This window comes from Coturnix japonica, chromosome 10 (genome assembly GCF_001577835.2).
Source record: "Coturnix japonica isolate 7356 chromosome 10, Coturnix japonica 2.1, whole genome shotgun sequence".
Taxonomy (NCBI): domain Eukaryota; kingdom Metazoa; phylum Chordata; class Aves; order Galliformes; family Phasianidae; genus Coturnix; species Coturnix japonica.
In genome coordinates, this window is record NC_029525.1 from 5,089,308 (window position 1) to 5,111,454 (window position 22,147).

The following is a 22,147-nucleotide window of genomic DNA, read 5'->3' on the forward strand; positions in this document are numbered from 1 at the left end:
GTTGCACATGATACAAGAATTTGTATTTAAAGTATTATCTTGATGCACTTGAAAGAAGCCAATTTCAAACTACGCTATCTTCAAACTAGGCTAATGCTCCTTTCTGCTTAATCTAGCTATCAAATCACCTTCTTTTCAAATTACTGAATAGACCAGTTTGAAATGGAGTATTTCAGACTGTTTGATAATATACTTCTTAAGGTTTTTATTTGTTAGTTTTTTTGTTTGATTTTTTTTTTCTTTACGGTACAATAGTATAGCATTTTTCTTTAAGCCTTTAGTGACTTAAGCCCTTGACAACCCCTCTCAAGGAATACTTTCCTTCTATCCCCTCCCTGACTCAGTCGTGACAGACTTCTTTCCCTTAGTCTAAGAAGCAGTCACAGAACCCATCAACTTACTTTTCTAACCATGTTTTTATTACAGACTTCGAAAGAGCCTCCTCATTTCTCTGGAGCTCTCTTTGAGGCTCCTAGAGAATCAGGCTCTTTATTACACCATTTTATTTCAGACTACACATAATATCAAGTTAATTTTATCTACAGAAAAAGTTACATATTATCTTTATGTACTGGCCTATGACTTTTTCAGACACCACCTCCCATACAAATTGATTTTCTCCATGTGTCTGTTCCCACTCATCCAGGAATAGCACACTTTTCCCCACTAACAAATAAAACCCAACCTCACAGCACTTATTATGCACTTGGCAGTCCCTCAAACCAACAATGTTAATTTCAGATGAGAAACACCCTTGCAATCCTATCCTGACTGATTCTGTTTTATGCCAATTATTTTTCATTATGTTATAGAAATACTGAACTAATATTTTAAATCTCATTTGCTGCAGTATCCTTTTACTATCTCTGTAAACAAAGTCATAACTTGCATCTTTTAGTAACACTGTTGCAAAGGACTATCTCTGATGACAGCCTTGTTAAAGGCCAATGCATCAGAAAATCCACTGTACTCGTGTTCAAAATCTTTCAGAGCCTATCAATATCATAACTACTTCAATTCCTCATTGAGTAACTGAACACTACACGCAATAGTCTCATTTCTCATCCCTTAAGTTGTCAAGCATTTTCAAGCTTGAATGTGCTTTTTCTCATTTTACAGCCTTCCAAGGGCAGCTCTGCCTAAATTAGTCCATGACTATATTTGAATGCCACAGGAAGAATGCACTTCAGAGTGATTTAAGTTTTGTTTGGGAATAGTAGTTCTGAAAGAGCTTAGCTTCACCATTATTCAAATACAAACTGCTACCAGCAAACTGTAAGAACCAGACTACTGCTTGACAGAGATCCATTGCAACCTTCTTCTAGAGAAGATGACTAAAAGTGTCTGCAACTAACACATACAGTTACAGCTTTAAGCACTGAAGTTTGAGCTCACAAAGTGGGCAGACCCCTCTCAATTGACGTTTTCATGACCAAAACTCTGAAATATAAACAGGCTTAAGAAGTAGTTATAACTTGTTCTGTTTTAAGACTTTAGTAATTATTCCACAGCTATACAAGAGCACAAAATCTCTGCTGACCATGCATTCTCAGCAGCACGCTGAATTAACACATTTAATATTTTTACCTGGGAGTGGTGGTGTTTGCTTTTCAGTTCTTTCGACTGCCACCTCTTCCATAGTTTTAGAAATATCATCTGCATTCTTTACAGGTGTAGAGACAGCTCCCGGTTTAGTTGCTCTTTCATCTTCTCTGCTTCGAAGACTATATTAGAAAAAGAGATTTCACTCTGCATATAGAATTATTTCTCTGACCTTGAACTGCTAGGATGAGTAATCATCAATTACAACATTTTGCTCTCCTGCTCCTATGGCTATTATGGTCTCGGTATTTTCACCGTTTCAAAATCTGAGCCTTTGGTCCCTAACTTTATGGCAATAAAATAATACAATAAACATCTGCATATGACTGTCTGGAAAAAGGAGTGACATGGTAAAACAGACTACTGCCTTTACTGCACCCAGCCTCAAGCAAGCGAGTTGTACAAATGGGCTGTACAAAAACATAAGAAACAAAGGAAAGAAGGGAAGAAGAGCAATTATGATCCTTTCTTTCCTCTCCCTGCAAAGGTCGTGGATTTTCAGACCTGACCCCAGCTTTCACACTAATCTATCTGCTTCTTCATGTGGCAGCTCTCCTGGTATACAGGTGCTGCCGCCATTGTTCTTGGTAGAGCTTTCCAGAGAAAAAAAAGACAGTACACAAACTTACCTCTGACTTCCCAGCCTTTGAAGAAGATGGGACTACTACATATCTATCATACTTGAAAGCAAAAAAAGTGCTTCTCATACACTTAGCCATCTGGCATATTTTAGAAAACAGACAACATGCCTCTTATACTATTAATTTATGTGAGAAATGTATAAAAGGCTTTTAATGGGAGCTTACTGAATGGCTGGGAGTCTCAAATGCTTCTCAAAGCACAAATGAGTAATCTCANTATAAAAGATAGCCAAATGAATATACGACAAGCTAAAAGGGAAAAATCTTTCATTCCTTAAATGAAGGGAATATCTAAATCTCAAGTAACATAATTTCTATTCTTTTAGCTGAATAGATGAGGTATTGTGGTATATTGCTATAGGGAGGTTTCTTTGCTACCAGCTGTAACACAACAAAACTCAACAGAACACTTCAGCTTGCAGCACGTACCAACTGTTATGCTATCACCTGTTGAAAGTGAAATAATTCAACAGGGTAAAAGCAGAGTACTAACAAGCAGATGGAAAAGCTGAAAAGAATGGCTTTAATTCCAGAGTATGTATAACCTACACAAAAAATAGTCATGAAATGTCCTAAACATCTATTGAATTTGTGGGAGTTGATGCATAAGCAAGTAGTATCTGAGAGGAGATTGACACCATCAAGCAACAACTTCCTAGATCTCCTACATCTCCTATCTTACAGGAAGGGAGAAGTCAAGTCTGTCACTGCTAACAGTAGATGGTGCTACTGGGCCATAATGAGTCTCAGTTTTCATTAAGTACAGATGTACTTAAAAAAAAAAAATCTATTATACACAGAAAGACTATTTAACAAGAACCACTAACTCAAGAGTTGTGAAGTAGGACTGAGAAAAACAAGAACCAATAGATCATCTCAAGGTTCGGATGAAACAATAAAAGAAACAGTAACTATCTAAACACAAGCAGAACATACGTTTATGAAGGAACATTAAGTTTGAAACACCAGAAACAAATCTCAGCTTATCAATTCAGACATAGTAAGGCCCTTCTCTACTTTCTTCTGCCAGAGTTTTAAAATTCTGCCCAAAGGTAATTTTGGGCATAATAAAACTAAATATAACATAATAAAACTAAAATAAAATAGAAAACAATCACCAAACTTGTAATCATTACAATGATCTCGAAAGACATAGGCATCTCGCCACTGTAAACAACAAGCTCCTTATAAATATTTGGTAAACACAAGTACAGCAGTCTGAGCTTTATTCTTATAAACTCTTCTGGCACTTTCAGAGTTGATAAAAACAATGTCAAAACAATTCTGGCTGGACCACCAGGTCTAGCAAAATGAAACACTGATTTTTCTACTTTCTCTTTCCTACCTTCATTACTATGAAATGCAGTATTTTTCCTACATCCTGGGTCAGTGAAGCCAGACACTGACATACGTTTAAATGCACATGTCTTATAAAGACAGTAAGCTACAACGAATTCCCCCAGATTGAAGACTTTTTGGGCACTAATGAGTACTACAGTTAATTTTGCCACAAGCCCTTTCTACCTGTTTCTTAGCATCTCCTAACACTAAATAGAAACAAGTATTCCAAAATAGTAGTCTGTTTTTCTTTGACAAAAAGGCAAAAAAAAAGAATGCTAGAGTTACTATATGAAAGCAAAGGTTATTTTACTTCTCATCTTCACGTTATCGCAAACCACTAGTTTAAACACAGCTTTTATCCCTGCTTTAAATGCCACTGGTCAGCATACATCTCACCAAAACTTTGCCTAACTCAACCTGTAATCCACAACAGTAAGACTAGATAGAAAGAAAGAATATATATGGTACATCCCCAAGGTACTCTTGGCACCATGTACAAGTAGCAATCATTATAAAATTTCTACATACAGGAAAACTGCAGTTTAAAGTACTGAAATATGGACCACAGTTAAGAACCTATCAGGCACTGAAGCAATACTGGAACAAATGCACTGGTATATATATATCTGTTCTCCAATGCACTTAAAAAGTGGCTGTCTGCAGTTAAGCTCGTGTGAAAGGACTGAGGATTCCTACACAATTTCTCTCACCAACACACAAACACTTAGAATAACAGCCAAATTTCTAAAGACAGACTAATTATCTTCAATACATTTCAACATCCACCTTGATTTTAGTTTGGTTTCTCCCCCACCCCCACTTTTCCTTCCTCATCTTATTCTCAAGCTTTCTCCCTCTAGTTTTTCCACCATATTTTTAACAATAAAGCATGGTTACAAATCCAACGCTACTGCAGCAAATCTGAACTTGCACAAATAAGTACTACAAGAAGCAGCTGCTTTTAACATGTTCTTAATGTGGTTTAGGGCCCAGCAGATTTTCTGATCTCAAAAGTGATGTGTCCTGCAGGAAGTCAATCCATGCCAAGGTAACTCCTGCTCATAAAGCAGATAACAGAAGCACTCAGAGTTAACTTTGAAGTTCCTTCTCAGGAAAGACATAATTCTTTGACAGCATAGTCAGTAGGGAGGAAGTGACCATCCACTGAAGCCACTGCAATAGAGGACAAAAGCACTAGCACAAGAATAAGTTGTATGTAGTTCATGTATGATGGATTTTTTCCTCCGTCAGCCATCTTCACATTGCGTTAGAAATGCATGTTGAGAAATACAAGTTTCATCTCTGACAGGAGCACTACAGACTTTACAATTTTTTAAGGTGTCTCCTACTCCAACAGTATATCCAAGAGGAAGACGAAACTACAAAATCAATTCTGTTGACACAAAGGAACTATTCAACAGACTACTCCTAATGCTGATTTTATGCTTTAATCCAATCTTCCCTTCCCTCAAAGGGCTCAGAAAAATAGTTTCCAAACCTAAACAACTCAATAATGTACAGCAACATATTTCCCTTTGAGACACTCTCAGGCAGCCAAGCATCAGAGGACAAAGATGATACAAATTTCCCATGGCACCTTCAACAAAACCAATGCCATGGAGCTGTAATCTCTTTCTAAAAGAATATTTGAGTTACTTACTGATTTAAACAAAGAATGGAAAACAGAGTAAGAGCTCACTTGCATTTTTTTTCTGGGACACCACAGGGAGAAAATTATCACAAAAGGACAAGGGACTCTCTACATTCATTGTGTTGTTCTTGCCTATGAAAGCAGGAATTCAATCCATCTAGTACAAGACAGAAAAATGTATGGCTGAACTTGCATTCTTCTAAATAATGGGATTCTACTAATTACTAACAGCCGCTAAGCCACTCTAGAATAATAACTCTAGAATAAGCAGAAATTTGTAGTTGTACTTAACTTGAACTGTTAGGTCACAGCTAAAATGACCTCTGTAACATGAAGACAGGCGATAACTATTGAGCTAGCCCTCCCTGCATTCCTGCTGCTTTAGCTCTCATGGATATTTTACTGATCTATGAAGTATGCACTTCTAAATCAAATGAAGAATGATGGCATCCCTGAGTTTAGAATCCTGCATAGAGCCCCTACTTGAAAACAGACCTTCCTGCCTTGTAGTCTCTCTCAACATATAAAAATAGGTACATGTGCATGTAAGAACCATCTTGCAGATTTATTAGCTCCTAGAAGTTATCAAAAATCTTGAAGCACTCTCCCCCTTGAGTAAAAATAAATAAAATTAATAAACCATTGGGTTTATCTTAGTTTTATCAAACTGCTAGCAGCCACTTGTTTCTCAGAACTTTCGATAGCATTTTAAAATGCAGACTCTGAATTTGAAACTGGTAAAATTTTCTGTTCTGTCAGTTGGAATTACCAATTGTGAACTCCTCACAATACAAAAACAAATTCGTTTGAAGTCCTATTTTTCTTTTTTTTTTTCCCCCCCATTCTTTCTATTGCACATTAGAGTTCCCATTTCCAGAGGAAAGCAGCACGAATAAGAAAAAAATGACTTGCTGTCAATACTAACATTTCAGAAGAAATGGCATTAAAAAGAATATTCTAAAACATAAAATAGACCATTCCTAAATTACATCCGCTGAGAAAAACTCCTTATTTTGCAGGAATTCAACTTACTTGGAAAGACTTAGTAACTTTTAAAGAGAGGTAGCAAAGAAAATTAAACGAAACAAAGAAGACCAGTCAGCTCTAGTAAGATTGCTGCAGCTCATTGTTTTGTTAAGTAAACTGCAGTTGCACATTCTTCAATCTCTTTAAACTTGAAAGACCATTTATAATACTCATGTTCCAATTCTTGGTTTTTTTTCTTTTTAAATAAAAAAGGGGCAAACCAGAAGTTTAAGGTACCACTTCCCCAAAGTCTCCAAAAATTTGGATCACAATTAGTTACACCTCAAGAGAAGGAAGTCCACATTACTGCTACCACAGTCGTGCATCGCACCAGTCAATGTATACATCCAAGCACTCCTACAACTTAAATGTAACTTTAAACAATTGATTTAAAAACAATACAATGCTGCCATCACCTTCCGTTGCTGGGCTGCTGTGGAGAATGTCTGGAATGGTCTGAAGGCTCTGACCTCTGGTCAGGAGATCGTGAACGACTGCGGCGGGGCCTGTCATGTGATCGGTTGGAATGATCTGATGCCAGCGACTGAATTTCTGAGATGTCTGTTAAATAAAAGTTGTTTTTCCATGAAATGACTGTAATTAAAATGGTGGCATGACCTGCTCAAATGGAAATAAGCTTTTGCAGAGGTTTTTTTTGTTTGTTTAGTTGTTGGTTTTTTTTTTGTTTTTTTTTTTAAATGAAGATGTTAGAATCTACTATTTCAAAAAGAACTAAACAATACACCTGCAAGAACAATTACAAGAAAATTACAAATTACATGTGGGGTTTTTTTTTAAAAGGTACAGATTTAAAATAACATTCAAAAGGAATTTACCCACACCACAATCCTACTCCTATCATCCTTCCCACCCTTCTCTCACCCCACCAAAGTATTTCACATCTTCATAACACAGGGAATTCCTTGCCTTTGGAAATTAAGTTTATACTCACCATCTCTTTCTGAAGCGTTAGCAGAATGAATACTGTCAGAAAGATCAGGGACATTCAACAGCGTAGCTCGTTCATCTCGTTGAACGACCATCTTCAACTTGCCTTTGGACCTTTCTATTAGCGTTTTCGCATCTGCTAAGGACATATTTTCTGTCACTGTGCCATTTATCTGGAACAGTAAGAAGAGCGCAAATAGAAGCTTACTGAAAAACAGTGAACCTGCAGTAAAGGCTGTGTATTTCTGTCTGATAATATTTAGAAACATCCAGAGATTTTTCAAATTGCCACAGTTGACCCAGAATGCTGAAGCAATAGGTTTTATCCAATATAGAACAAAAAATATTTGCCTCATCATTCAAATACAAAACCTCTACCACTCAGTAATTAAGAGGTTTTTTTCACAGAAAAAGCTTTTTTGAACTAACAGCAGTGTAAAGAATAGTATGTTCTTCTGCACCAATGTTTGTTGCAAGAACATTATTAACGGGTTGTTTGTATTTTTTTGAGATAAAAATTGCTGTGTACATCAACTTTTTTTTTTCCTTCTTAATAAAAATCACATTTAACCTGAAGGTAAGTTTCAGCGTTGCTCAACTGCACAACACCATATGGTGTAACGATGCATGTAGGTTCAGAATCTCATGCCACTCTAAGCACTTTATTTCTAATTATGCATATGAAGTGAGGTTCTTTAGTTACATAAGCATTGTTCGACCAAGTCAGTCCTGTGAAATAATATCCAACAAAAAAAACCTGCTTTATGACTTCCCCCCCCCCCTTCATTTAAAGTAGGAGAGTTAGATTTATCGGTACTTGAGATAAGTTATTTACTCAGGTCACTAACAATAATTAATGCAAAGTTGGTTCACCAACAGATTTTATCAGAGAATTTTTCCTTTGAACAACCACCACCACAGTTCACTGTACCTTCAGAACAACATCTCCTTCCTGAATATTGCCATCTCTTGCTGCAAGGCTATCCTGTGATATTTCTTTCACAAATATGTGGCTTGCCAACCGTAGACCATATTCTTTGTAACAAAAGAAAAGGAAAAAAAAATGATGAAATTATTGTTTAAAAAAGGGTATAAGGACGTAAAGATTTACAGCACTGCTTTATAGAAGATTTAAACTAGAAACACAAACAGAAGAGTGAACATAGTACGAGAAAGGCTTCAGCAGAATCTCTCTATGTATTTCTCTATGTATTTACTGCTATACAACTCCTCTTCCAACTATGTCTGTACTTATTTCTGGTTTTTAGTAGCTCAGTATATGTACTACCAAACAATTTTTCCTTCATTCAAAGAGTAGGAACAAGGAAGACTCAGATGAACTATATATAAGTATGTAGCCACTACCACAGCAGACATATAAATGGGATTTATTTACAAAATACTCACCCCAGATTAACTCATGTATATTGGAACATGAAAAATACAACGAGAAACACAACAGGAATTTTCAGTTCTTCAGCTAGCTACTTGTAAAACTGGCCAACGAACTGAAACAACTCTTCCCATAAGGTTCACAAAGCCTTTACCACAACACTGATATTTGGTCTTTAAAAATAGGCAAAGGCCTTAGCGATAGAATCCTGTAGAAGTTACCTTCATTTTTCCTTGATTTCACCAATGTTACTTTGGTAGGTTTTGCAGGCTGACTGGAAGTAACTGATCTTCTGTCAGATCTTGGTGATAAGCTTCTTTCTCTGCTTGCACTTCGGTCTCGCACCCAGCTCTTCTCATGCCTTCTGTTGGAACTGGCAGCACCACGGCTGGTTCTTGGGTCCCGTATCTCTTCATCATAGCTATCATCCTCATTTTCAGACACTGGTTCAGGTTCCTGTCGAGCTACTGGAATCTGAATTTTCTTCATCCTTCGGATCGTCTACAACAAACCAATAGCTATTAGCTTTTGGCTGCATTTTAATCACAACCCATGTACCAATTAGTTATGCTGGTACAGAAGCTATGTTGGCTTTTTGTTTGTTTGTTTTTTAAGCGTGTGTGGGTTCTGTTGTGCTTCTAGGAACAGAAAGCCTTTTAGCAATAAAGATGGGCTGTGAGTTTTCCTCAAGTGAAAATCAGCTGCTATGGAACAGATTCAACAGGTTTCTACTTTATTAAATTTAGAGAATACTAAGCAATGAGTTGTTAATGATTACTTACCCATAGTTTGAATGTCAATATGAAATTAATGCTAAAATTAAATTACTTTCTCTTTCACAACAGCAATTAAATACATGATGCAAGCTCTTGAGGCCGAAAGAGGCCAAAACCAACTACTACTTTTAGCTTTCATCCCTTTCCACTTCAACTCATCCTTTAAACAAATAGTTACCTTTTTGTAACAGACAACATAGATGAGGTAGAAAAAAAAAAACATTTCCAGTATGTTATTGGAAATCTTTATATACAAATTACTGTTTATTAAAATAAACTTCCTGAAAACTAGTTGAGGATCTACCAAGGAAGGAATATTTTGTACGGTGACTGCTAACCCAGTAAGACTGGGGAAAATCCTTTTTGATCACTCATTCCTTGATCACTGCTTGAACACAGCAAGCTCATGACAAAGAGAATCCTTTACACAAGGGGAAAGTTATACAAGACTTAAAGGCTCGAAGTGATAGTCATGACACCTGTCATACAAACAAAGCATAAGATGTCTAGTCAACCTTTAACAGAACAGATCCATGTAACATTTACAAAACAGACATTTTCCAGACATCCCATCCTGCCATTACCAGCTATAGATCCAGACTATTCTGTGAAGATGAGGTCTGTTACTTAACATGCAAAGCCTAGTAATAGCTCCAAGATAGATGAGATTAAAAAGTTGACTGTCAATGGCACAAAGCTGCATCAGGAGATGATCACACAGTATATAACAGGAAGAGGTTATTCACCATAGCATGACCAGGCCCAGAAACAGGCTGCCCGGGGCAGTGGTCACAGCAGCAAGCTACCGAAGTTCAGAGAGCGTTCAGATACTGCTGTCAGACATAAGGCTTCATTTCTGTATAGTCCCATGTGGAGTGAGTAGTTGGACTCAATAATCCTTGAGGATTCCTTCCAATTCAGGATATCCTGTGATGCTACATGTACAGCCTAAATCTACAGAAGAACATTACCCTAAGTCTTCTGAAGAATATTGTTGCAAAGAAATGGGCACATGAGGCAAGATTATCACTACAGCGACATAAGCCTTTGAACAATCTCTCTAACAAGGTCTCCTGAGAACCTGCTATGGTCTGGAAAGAAAAGAAGTAATGAGCCCATGATGGAAGACAATTACAAATGAACTCCAAGACCTTTCACTGTTTTGTGTCCAGAATCACACAGACATACTTTGGTCTAAATGAACCCTTAAAGCCCTAGTCTACACACCTTATTCCAGAATACAGAAATTAAAGATCACAGCTCAAGACTTCCTATCTTGGAGAAAAAGCGATTTTAAAGCCAAGTAAGAAGCCCAGAATAAAACCTCAAGATCGATTTACAGAATTTGCTTATCAGGTGTAACAGATTCCATGCTGCTCAATGCTGACAGTGTATTAAACATCAGAAGCCAAATTCAAAAGAAAATACTTGTGAATGCTCTGAATTCCTGTATTCTTGTCATAAAAGTCTATTCAGCTAATAGAGAGGACAGCCATCAGTACAGATTACTAGAAACTCCCCTTTAAAAAAAAAAACAAAAAACAAACCAAACAATGAAACAAGAAGAACAGCTGATTTAGTCATCTACTGAAATATATTAGTTATTTTCCTCTACACTAGGAGGAAAAAGGGTAGTAATGACAGCCTTTGCAGCACTATTTTGTTGCCGCAGCACTGCATATTTGAACACCCTCTCTTTCCTTAAACCCACCAATCAGTCAGTCACTGGCACTGCTAAAAACTTTTTTTACTAACATGTAATCTATTGTATACTCAACTGTGTTACTGACTGTAATTCTCTTTACCTTTGAAGCCTGCCAGTACTAAAGCTATGTTTATGTAGGCCACAGAAACAAGGGAACATTCCTGATAAAAGTTCAAAGTCAGTTTGCACTAACACAGATGGCATTTTCCAGAATAAAACCTGGCTGTCTCTAGGATTTTACTCCCTAACATGTAACAAATAAACGAAGATACACACAGAACTTCTGCCATTGATTTTCTCCATGTAGGTATAGAAAACACTACTTCTGTTGAAAACAGTACTTCTATGACCAAGCAACATAAAAATATTGAACACTATAACAAATATTTAGGTTCCAAAACCCCCTGCACAGCTCACTGCAATGACTTTTTTATTTTTCCTAAGTTTTAAATAATTGCTAAACCCACAAGTGCACAACATGGTACAATTCTGTGCAATCTTGTTAAAGCACAGAAGAGTACTTGAAATCTGTTGGAACTGAAGTTTTACTACAAGCCCCTAAAACCCTTCCTTACATTAAGAAGTCCAAGATTGTTATTTTTGCATTCTACTTTTTTCATAATGTAAAAAAAAAAAAAAAAAACAAAAAAAACTACTCAAACTTCCAGAGAAAAACAAATTACTACCCTCTAGTGATCATCTGTTCTGTTTTGCTAAGTTCAAAAGCCAGCCAGTCACTTTGAATAAGCCTACAAAATTATAGGAATTAAGGTAATTATACTTTACTTTGGCACACTGTTTGCTGAGACTAAGAACAACATTTGTGCATGAATAGTAGGTAAGGATCTTTAGCACACAGTGCCAGTGAAAAACTTGATAAAAGAGCAGTTGGTAAAAAAAAAAAGTAACATTAAACAAAGCCAAGAATCAAACTTTCGGCAACCTGAGGACAACTCTACTAAAAAGAAAAAGAATCTTTACTGTTTATTGATATGATAACCAAACAAACCAAACATGATTGTTTGGTTAGCAAACCAAATGACTGTTCATATTTTAAGATACAGCGTTTTGGGTGACTCATGTGATAACCATGTCATTATCATCCCTTGAACCTGAAGCACCTTTCAGGTAGGTATTATGCAAGAACTCTGATCCTGTATGTATATCAGCAAAAATTATGTCACTTCACTTCTGCTCTGTAAATTCTGAATTTAGCATGCTTAAATCTTTGGACATTCACTTACAATTTTTGCATTCTTCCCACTTTTCCTCAGCTGCTGAACAGCAAATGCATGCTCAACATTATCCATTGAAACTCCATTAACCATTGCAACACGGTCATTTTCTCTGAAAGAACAAAATATGAAAACATGGAGTTGAAATTATAAACGAACAAATTACACAAGGTATAGACCTACTACATAAAGAGTTTTTGATATCTTGAAAGCCAAATTATTAGAAGGTTAAGCTACCACCAAAAAGACAAATGCCCCACATTCAAATGCAGCTGTAGTTTGACACTTACTGTAGCAGTCCTTCTGCTGGGCCTCCTTTCAGCACATCAGAAATTACTATTGAGGTCTCACCACTCTGAAAGTGAGGATTATCTCTTCCTCCTGATATTGCAATACCAAACCCAAATCCAGGGGCCTGTAATGCAGCAAGAGAAGCAATTTTACTTAATAATACTCACATGGCAACAATTCACATTACTGTGTAAAACACAGAGAGAAATGCAGATTTTCGGAAGAAGGGTTAACAAACCACGCAATGCTATGCAAGCCACAAAAAAAGCTATTAAAATCAGAGTAAAGATATACTTTTAAAATAAGTTTATTTAATAATTGTGTAGGGGCATACCTTACAGCTTTCTTTTTACACATACTTGACTTCCTCCAAAGAAGGCTGAACATCTTTTCAAACACATTCCAGTCAGATCAACCAGAAATTGTGGCCGAGATTCAAGAATCACTAAGTGAAACCCTGTGCCATGCAGGAGGGCAGCATAATGGCTCATAATGATCACTCAGGACCAGAGTTGCAGATCAGGTTTTTAAATAGTTTTTAAATAGTTCTCAAAGCAAATACATATATTAGCCTATGAAAACACACAAGGAACTTTCCAAAACAGTAACATTTGCCAAGGAAACTTTTCTCCCCTTTCTCATACTACTGTTCCTTCTTTCAGTTTTCCAATACTCTAAGAAATAGAACTCAGTTTGCATTATACTTGGATGGGAAAAGGGAGGCAGAAGAGAGATTAAGACATTTATGTCAAACTTGATTTAAATGAAAAAGATTTACCTTTCCTTAAACCATAAAGATACATACAAAAAAAACTATGTCTCCACTCATGAAAAGAAATACAATCATCACATGAATTCAGAAACACAGAAACTCACTGTAAATCTATCATACAGCTTATCATTCTATTTTTGTTAGAGCAAATCAACAAACCAAATGAACAAAATGAACATGAACAATGTCCTCCTCATCAGGTCTGAAACAATGCAGCCTCATATGCTGGAAGTAGTCAAAAGAAGAGTACCACTCTGAGAAAAGCTGCCTAGCAATATTAATACAAAACAACCCAAATTGGAAAGCACAAATCAAAACCTGTTTTGTTGTTGTTTTTTTTTTGTTTGTTTGTTTGTTTTAAATGTACGAGCTCAAATAAATAAAGCTTCCCATAACCTTCTGCCTACTGCTTCACATTTTATCCCGCTGCCTAACATCAGCCTAAAGCGATAAACTGAACTGAAACCAGAGCTGTAAAACTGAACCCAGTTCCTAAAAAAACCTCTGAATTTGAGGAGGGAAATAACCACATGATCACTATGGGTTACAAGATATAAGCACATATCTTGTTAAAGCTGCCTTTTATTTGCTTGCAATGTTTCACTTCACAAACTCCCATCAGACGGCACAACAGCAACACAAGGAGGGGCTGTGCAGTTCTGTTCCTGCAGTAAGGCTGCATGGCAGAAGTAGAAAGGAGCGCACACACGTGATTTTTATTTTACAGCGTTAAGAAACTCTTCTAATACTTCAATCCTTGAATTCCACGGATGAAAGAAATCCCACTTCAAACACAAAGTGTACGGCCCTCCCTCAGAATCACAGCTAAGAATATAAAAATATAAATTTCTCAGTAAAAGAAACTGCAGCTACCAGTAAGCTTTAACTGAACCTGAGGCTGACTCAGTCTCTTAAGAGCCATGTAACAGCCCACAAAGTTACAAGTGTAGTAAAGAAATTGAAGAGGAAAAAAAAAAAAAAGAACCCGTAAGTTCATGCTGCTTTTTCTCCCCCAAAGAAGTTTGTAGTACATCTTCTGACAACAGTGCTGGAAATCATTAAGTACCATGTTAAATACCAGATTTAGATCTCTATGCAGTCAGATCTCTATGCTGTTACAGGCTCTGTAAGATACCTGAAACAGATGGATCAAAAATATTTTTAAATTAAACATCTCGTGTCTGAACCATGGCAAAGCATCTGAACTGACACGTATACTGCAACTACTGGGATTATGAGCACTCAGTCCCTAATTGGTAATGACACCTCTTAAATGCAAAGGTAACAGGAAGAAACCCAGCAAGAGGAAGTGAGAAAAGAAGCATTCTTCAGCAAGAACTTCCTACCTCCCATAACGCACTCCCTTCTCTTTTCTAAGTCTCATTCTCCAAAGGCTATCCAGCATTATACACCCTTTTTAAAGGCCCATTACCAACCAAAACATCCCCCTCTGTTTTCAAAGCTGGCAATTGTAACAGAAGTCATATCTTCTAATAGGTTTTTATCCAAAAAAAGTTTAACAACAGCTAACTGAATTGAACAAGAAGCCACACTGCAGTAGCTTCTTTCCACACAGGGAAAAGGCACCAAAGATCTGCTCGCCACTGTGCTGACATCTCTGCATTTCTCTGCCTCTTCCAAGGAGACTTACCAAAGTTTTATTCTCAACCAGGTTTTTCCAGCAACTTGTCTACCTTCAGTTCCAGAGCAAATACTGACCAAATGGACTGAAAGGTAAAAGACCTTTGCAGACATACCAAAAAATAAAATTACTAACACCACCAAGGAAAAAATAACAACAACATGAAAAGCAGAGGAAGCCAACACTCACACCTACTCTACAGGTTCAGAGGTTCAGTGCCAGTCCATTAGTTGCAGCCAGCTCACTGCCCTCAGCTGAGCCCAAATTAAAAACAATCAGTGACTTTTCAGCATCTCTTTTTATAAAAAGCAAATCCAGCTCTTCAAAAAGCATTGCAGGGCAGATAATAGACTATCTCCTGCAGTTCCATGGATCAGAAGATGGCAACAGATGAACTCACACAGAAATACTCCACAACCACTCTGAAGTATTGTTTTCAGACTATTCCACTTCTGCTAACTTCTACACTGAGAATGCAACAAATCTGGTACCATTTCTTTTCTTACAACTAAGCAGAAATACCTTTATTTACTTGATAACCCAGCACTACAAGAATGTCACAAGAAAGTCTAGAGTTTAGCAAACAAATATACAGTCAAATATCCTGAAAAGCCCTTCACAATGCTGAGAATAGATTCTAACCTTCTATTTGTTTAACACTTGCCAGATAAAACATACCACAGTGTTTCATTATTCCTTTGTACCCTGACTGAACTCACTTTGATGTTTCATTAAAGTTATTGCTTAGATTAATAAGAACATCTCCTTCCAGAAAAACCGAGCTATCATTAAATCTACCATCAGTGATCATTGAATTAGACAATTTTGAATACATTCAGTTGCATCCAACTACACTGTTTAAAGCTTTTGCAACTCGAATTGTAAAACAAGCAGTACGGTTTCTGTACAATCTTTAACGCATGAACCCTTTGGTTTCTAACTACTTCCAGTGATGGGCAGAAGTGTTTGTAGGCAGGCTCGTCTTAGAAACTTAAACTGAAACAAACAGACGAAATAGAATTACTGTCACACAGAGCTTTTACAACACTTCTAAATTTAAACAAAGGGGTAGGACAGTTTCCTTTTCTTTCACTTCCTGACATCTGGCTTTTTCCCATTGTTTTCAAAGCCTGCCAGCATCCTGAGTTAGGCACACACAACCAATTGTATTAGCTTACCCTGTGAAGAGTCACCGTGTGTTGTTCCCATATAGCTGTTTCTTCCATTGTTGCACTCTACAGAGAGAGAGAAAACAAAGATCAGACTTCACTGTACAGTGGATAGCTGTAATACCTGTCTAGTATCGCAAACAGGAACTCACACTCAAAGTGAACAGTGATATTCATATTGAACCGTAATAGGAGAGCTGGCTCACTTGTTAGATATCGCCCGCCTTTACGTCACATCTGAACTTCCTGCTCTCTTGCTCAAGGGGGGAATTCAGGGAGCAGAACTTAACGGACATGAGATTTCTCATCATTAGGTATAACACTAACTTTGGAACTAAGTTTAAAGGGAAGAACTACAAGAAACCTGTAATGCAGTCTCTCTAGGTTGTTCATTAAGCACACAGTAAGGTCCAATGCCCACTTTCCATTTCCCACTGATTGCAAGTATAATGTACTGACTTTCACACTTGGCATTTTTGAATGTTCTGTCTTTTGCTTGTTCCATAGTTGTAGGCAGATCACTGTCAGCTCATCACGAGCACCCAGCTCTGCAGAACACAGTACCCCTGCAACTGTGTTATGCTTACAGGTCACTTAACAGACTGCAGTTCAGCGTACATTAATTTCTTCAGTCAACGCCATGAGAATCGCAGAAATAAATGAGGTCTCGGAAAAGGAACAGGATTAAACAGTCACATTATGGCAGTGTTTACATACTTGCGTTTCTGCTTAAAAGAGCAGATGCACTAAATGTGCCACGAAAAACATTCAGAAATGGGGAGATGGACTGGGGGAGTTAAAACTGGAAGAATCAAAGCCTTGAAAACAGGTTGAAAGGCATCAGGAAATACACAGCAAGCAGTAACAACCCTCCTGCTGCCACATTCTCTGCCTTTCCACAGGCAGTGCCCAGTGCTTTGCTCCATATCCTCCCTCTCACAAGTAAACAATCCACGAACTAAAGCACAAAATCACAGCAGAAACATCTCTGAAGCCAATCAGAAAGAAGCACATTGTTAACAAACAGCCATCATTGCAGCAACACTGCCATTACAACAAAACGTTCCCAACTTTTCATCCAGTTGTCTATAATTACAGAGAACTACACCAGAAACATTTACTCCCACAGTGAACACCTATGAAAACTTAATTCACTTTGGTAACACCAGAACTTGCAACTGCATTTAACAAACGAGCTCTTCTCATGACCCCAAAAAGCTGAGGGTCTTTTTCCCCCCCTCTGCATTTTGTGCTCCAATTTCAGCTCTTTGGATGTGTTACATTACAGCTCATTTCTCTTTCAGGGTTCACTTCTCCTAAAAGCATCGGTGCAACTTAATTGGCAAACACCTCCTTCCATCAGCTCTTTGGTTCTCTCACTCAGCACAGTGGATTCCTCTGCATTAGAAATCAACACCACTGGAGCCTCAGATCAGATTCTTTCTTTCCAGTTAAGTATTTTAAAAGCACATCAGATCAATTTTAGCACAGTAAAAACTTCCACAAACAGTGCCGTCTTTGAAACAAAACAGAACGTTCTACTTGCTAAACGGTTAATGAATACTGATTTTCTTCCCCATTTGTGATGCTCTCATTCTGTCTTAGTTTTGGCAAGTGTTTCTCAGGCTAAACATCTCAACAAATGAAGAATTATCTCTGCATGCAAACTTCCAGAAGAAGTTCTTAAATAGCTCCTATTAGGAAAAAGGTGAAGCAGGAATACAAGAACGGTCTGCACAAGTCACAATAGACATTTTAACCAAAACAGGCAGCCCTCCCTGCATCAGGTTAGTCCAGTTAGCGGAGAAGTGAACCCAGGATCCCACTAACCACACCTGTCCCAGGCACATCATACAGGTGCTCCCCTCGGTTTGCAGTTGGAGCACCTGCCTGCAGGTCAGCTTGAGCAACTGGGTGATCAGGCAGCAGAGCTCCAGGGCTGCCAGCTGCTGCTGCTGCTTGTTTTTGGAGCAGGGCACCCGAAGGCACAGCTCAAACACACTGCCTGCTCCTGGATAAGGCTGATAATACTCAGTTATCCAGCTAAGCACTTGCTCCTGCTGGAGCTGAGAAAACTGGTAATGCTGAAGAGGGAAAGATATATGACTAGCTGGTAAATTTACCATGAATAAGAAGAATTACACTGCTCTACACAATGTGTTTCTGAGAACTACAGCTCCATACCTCACAGCAAAACAAAGCAAACCCCCCAGAACTCATTTACTACCACACAAGTTAATCCACCTTTCTTTCTCCAAGCAGCCAGGGTGCTCCTTGATCACATTTACTGATGAGCTACTGTTTCTAACTTTTCTTTCCACTGTAGTTCAGTCTTTCCACTTCCATTCTCCTTCGTTTTTCACTAAAGCAATCTCCTTCCTCATCTACTGCCTCTCCAAATTTTGCTACTACATTCGTTTCAAATTCACAAAAGTTGGAAACATCAAATATCCATTAGTCAGACAGCAAACCAAGTAATACATTATTTTCATTCTTTCTGCATGCCCAAACAGTCCAATCCAGACTGTTAAAACAGTTCAAAGGCAGCTTGAGGTGAGTTGCTGGCTTTAACACAAACTGCTGAAGTGAGTTTGCTTCTCGTCTGTGAGGAACTGCCTTCACTCATAGAAGTCTGAGAAGCCTGATGGAGACTCACAGAGGTTCTCACCCTGCCACGCACCAACACTGAGGCAGAAGAACTAACTCTTGCTGCTCTGCATCAGCTGAGGTGTCTGTTGAGATGCTGCTCTTAGACACACACTGTGGGTACGCTAATGCTGTGTTCTGCATGGAACATTTGAGTTTCACACATCTTGTGAGGAAACAGGTAAATTCCAAGTCTGTAGAAAGAGCAGCTATTAATTAAGAGGTGTGGGCAGATAGCATTAAGTTAGCCATGATGGCACCAGCCCTGCTGCAGCTGATGCCAACGTGGTATTCCAGACAATATTACCAATATTCATTTGGGGAAAACAAGGTGACACAGCAGGAAAACAAACACACACCACTAGAAACCAGGAATAGGACAATGAGATGCTACAGTCTAGGGCTGGAGTAACTCAACAGAAACCGTTAAGAATCTTTGTAATGCCACAGGCTAAATAAATCTGTGAACTCACACTATACCCATATTTGCTGTAGTTCTCTAATAGAAACTGGAAGGGAAGGATAGTTATCATGACTTCAGCATTAAAAAGAATGGTTTACTTTCTGCTTTCCTAAATCAAAGTTTCCTTAAGCTCATTTGAATCACCTTTATGTAAACAGTAGCACCACCACTTCTGTAGATGGCTCCTGAATCTCTTTTCTGTTTGTTTTCAGAATAAAGACACACAAGATCACAATTCATCAATATGCAAACAATTGAAGTTCTTGCTCTTTGGTGTTGCTCTGAGATATAAAATCACCCAACTAAACATCTTTCCATGAAGGCCCCATTGTGGACTAAGGGTCCTTCACAAGGTACAAGTTCTTCTTTATTCCCATACCCACCACATTTCTTTGCTATTTTTCTTATGCTGGTGTTTTCTTCCCCGACCTTCCCCCGCTTCCTTCATCCCTCTGTGCTTCATTTTATTAATATGCCTTTGTTGTGCTGCTCTTTTCTTTGTGCATTTCTGGGTACATGAATACACACACAATACGATTTTCCCAAAGGAGTGATTCCGTACTTATGCATCAAGATTTTTCCTCCAAGCACCATCACCGAACAAAAGCCTCACTGACTGCCAGCGCTGCCATGCTTCTGGAACAGCACCACTCACTTTGCCTCTCCTGCAGTTGGGAAAGCTGTGACCCACAGCAGCACCACATCTCCCCGCAGGCTGCAGAAGGCAGCTCAAGCTGACATTTGGGAAAGATGCAATTCCCAGCTAGAGAAGCTAGTAACTCATGCCTAAAAATAATGCAGGGTTCCTGTAGTGAAGTTTCTTCCACTGTTAACACTCAATTCTTCAGACTTCTGCACCTAGAAGACAGCTAGACTGAAGTCAAATCTCCCATGTGCTTTTGCAATCAGACAGAAGAAGCTTTCCAAGCTTCTTTGCAAGTTTAATGGAGCTTACAAGAGGAACCAGCATTCTTATTTCATCTGAACTGCTTTTGCAAGTGAAGTTACCTGGGTCAAGAAGGATGGATTAAGTTCAGTGATAATTTGCTCACTTATGAACAAGTTTTGACATACTACATGCAGAGCATCATCATTCCAACCTTACAGCATCATGTTGTTGCTTCTTATCTACCTTTACTTCCAATAAAATATTGACCTGTAAAAGCAATTCTACTTGTCCTAGAAGAAAAGGTCACAGTAACCTTGAGAAACTATTTCCTGATCTGAGATCCTGGAAGGGGAAAAAAAAAAAGAATGAACTGCTGATGGACTGTACCAAGTGATGGGGGAAAAACACTATTTCTATTTGGCTTCAAAAATTAATTCTCAAAATTATTCTTTGGAGAAGTCAGCTTCTCAAGTCCAGCAGAATTCTATTGCTGAATTCTAGAGGTTAAATGCAGAATCAATCCATTTTGATTGACTGCACTTGAGGGAACAAGAAATAAAGTCTGTACTATAACAATTAGCATTTGGAGCTGTTGAAAGAACTTCTGCAGGTTTATTTGAGTACTACTGGATTATATTCATCATCCAGTTAAAAAAGTTATCCATACCCTAAAGCCAATAGCCCAAACAATGGCTTCCTGAGGAAGTCCACAGAAGGAAACAGAATCTTCCTCAGCCAGTCTAGAACAGAAAATGAAGAGGTCATTTCCCCCTTCCAACACACCACCTCTCAGCACACACTTGGAGCCCTGCACTGCTTCCAACACCGACCAGGAGGACTTCCTGCAGACACTCACCTTTGTCCTTACTGCTTACACTACAACCACCATATACTCCAACAGCTTTGTTCTAATTGTCTTACATAGATACCACAAAGGCCTCTGTTAATTAAAAATCTTTTTTTACTGCAACTAGTGCAAGGAGGATAGAATCCTACTATCAGACTGATTATATCAATTGAAAATCAGAGCTTTTTCTTACATATCTTTATGTAAGACTCTAATTCACTCAAGGGAGATGAGAAGGCACAGCTCAGGGATGTTCCAAACTCCACTCTAGTTGCTACTCATGTCTTTTATACAGCAGTGCTAACTGGAAAACACCTGCTGAGGCCTTGCCTTGCAGCTCGTGCAAGCACAAAGTTCTCACTCACCACTGAAGCTGACAAGTCACTCCTTAGCCTCATGTTCTGCCCGAGTCTATAGCCATGGAAATGACAATAACCAGCCATTTCTTTCAGAAACAGAAATACCAACCATTTTCTCCTGAACAGATAAACTAAATACATACAAGATGAAGTAGTTCAAATACTTGTTTCAAAATTTGTATACTCATCAGGTCACCTCCTGAAGAGGTGCTGGCTACAGAGCACAACCAATCAGCCTATATATTTGTATTTATCTTAATGGAGAGATTTCCAGAACTCAGTATCCAAGTGAACTGAAATCAAGGACTGTCAATCTCAATCGTGGTATTGCAGCTGGTGCTGGTAAGGTGGGAGCATGAGCAAGCTGCTGTGCACACTGACTGCAGCCCTGCCAGGGTCTAGAGCAAATCCATCCACACATGTTGGGGTGTATACAGAGTATTTGATCTCTTATGCAACAAAACCTAGAAGAAAATAATTGAGTAAGCTACATGAAAAATGTTGCTCTATGTATTTTAAAAGTAGATGAACATTAAAGCTCATCAGCTGAAAATGTGCTACCCAAGCTAAAAACACGTCCGAGATTCTCAAAGCAGCTCATTTTAATGAGGACTCTACAACAGCAGTACATGCCTCCTGCCCAGCCAACAGCAAAAAGCCATCTCTGCCATCACAAAGTACACCTGTGACAAGAAAACTAGAACCAAACCTATTTTTAGCTAAGTTTTTTTTCATCCTTCTGTTCAACTCA

The 22,147-nt window shown here is 38.2% G+C and overlaps 1 protein-coding gene across 12 annotated transcripts in view; it reads right to left on the bottom strand.

The window, feature by feature from the left end:
- TJP1 (tight junction protein 1) overlaps positions 1-22,147 on the bottom strand; it is a 154,345-nt gene that overhangs the window by 25,427 nt on the left and 106,771 nt on the right. For all 12 annotated transcript variants that reach the window (XM_015872624.2, XM_015872622.2, XM_015872623.2 and 9 more), the window contains 8 exons: positions 16,202-16,258; positions 12,609-12,733; positions 12,328-12,430; positions 8,824-9,103; positions 8,141-8,244; positions 7,214-7,382; positions 6,678-6,822; positions 1,588-1,724 (listed from right to left, as the gene is read on the bottom strand). In XM_015872624.2, the coding sequence (XP_015728110.2) occupies positions 1,588-1,724; positions 6,678-6,822; positions 7,214-7,382; positions 8,141-8,244; positions 8,824-9,103; positions 12,328-12,430; positions 12,609-12,733; positions 16,202-16,258 (1,120 nt within the window). The remainder of the gene's footprint in view (positions 1-1,587; positions 1,725-6,677; positions 6,823-7,213; positions 7,383-8,140; positions 8,245-8,823; positions 9,104-12,327; positions 12,431-12,608; positions 12,734-16,201; positions 16,259-22,147) is intronic.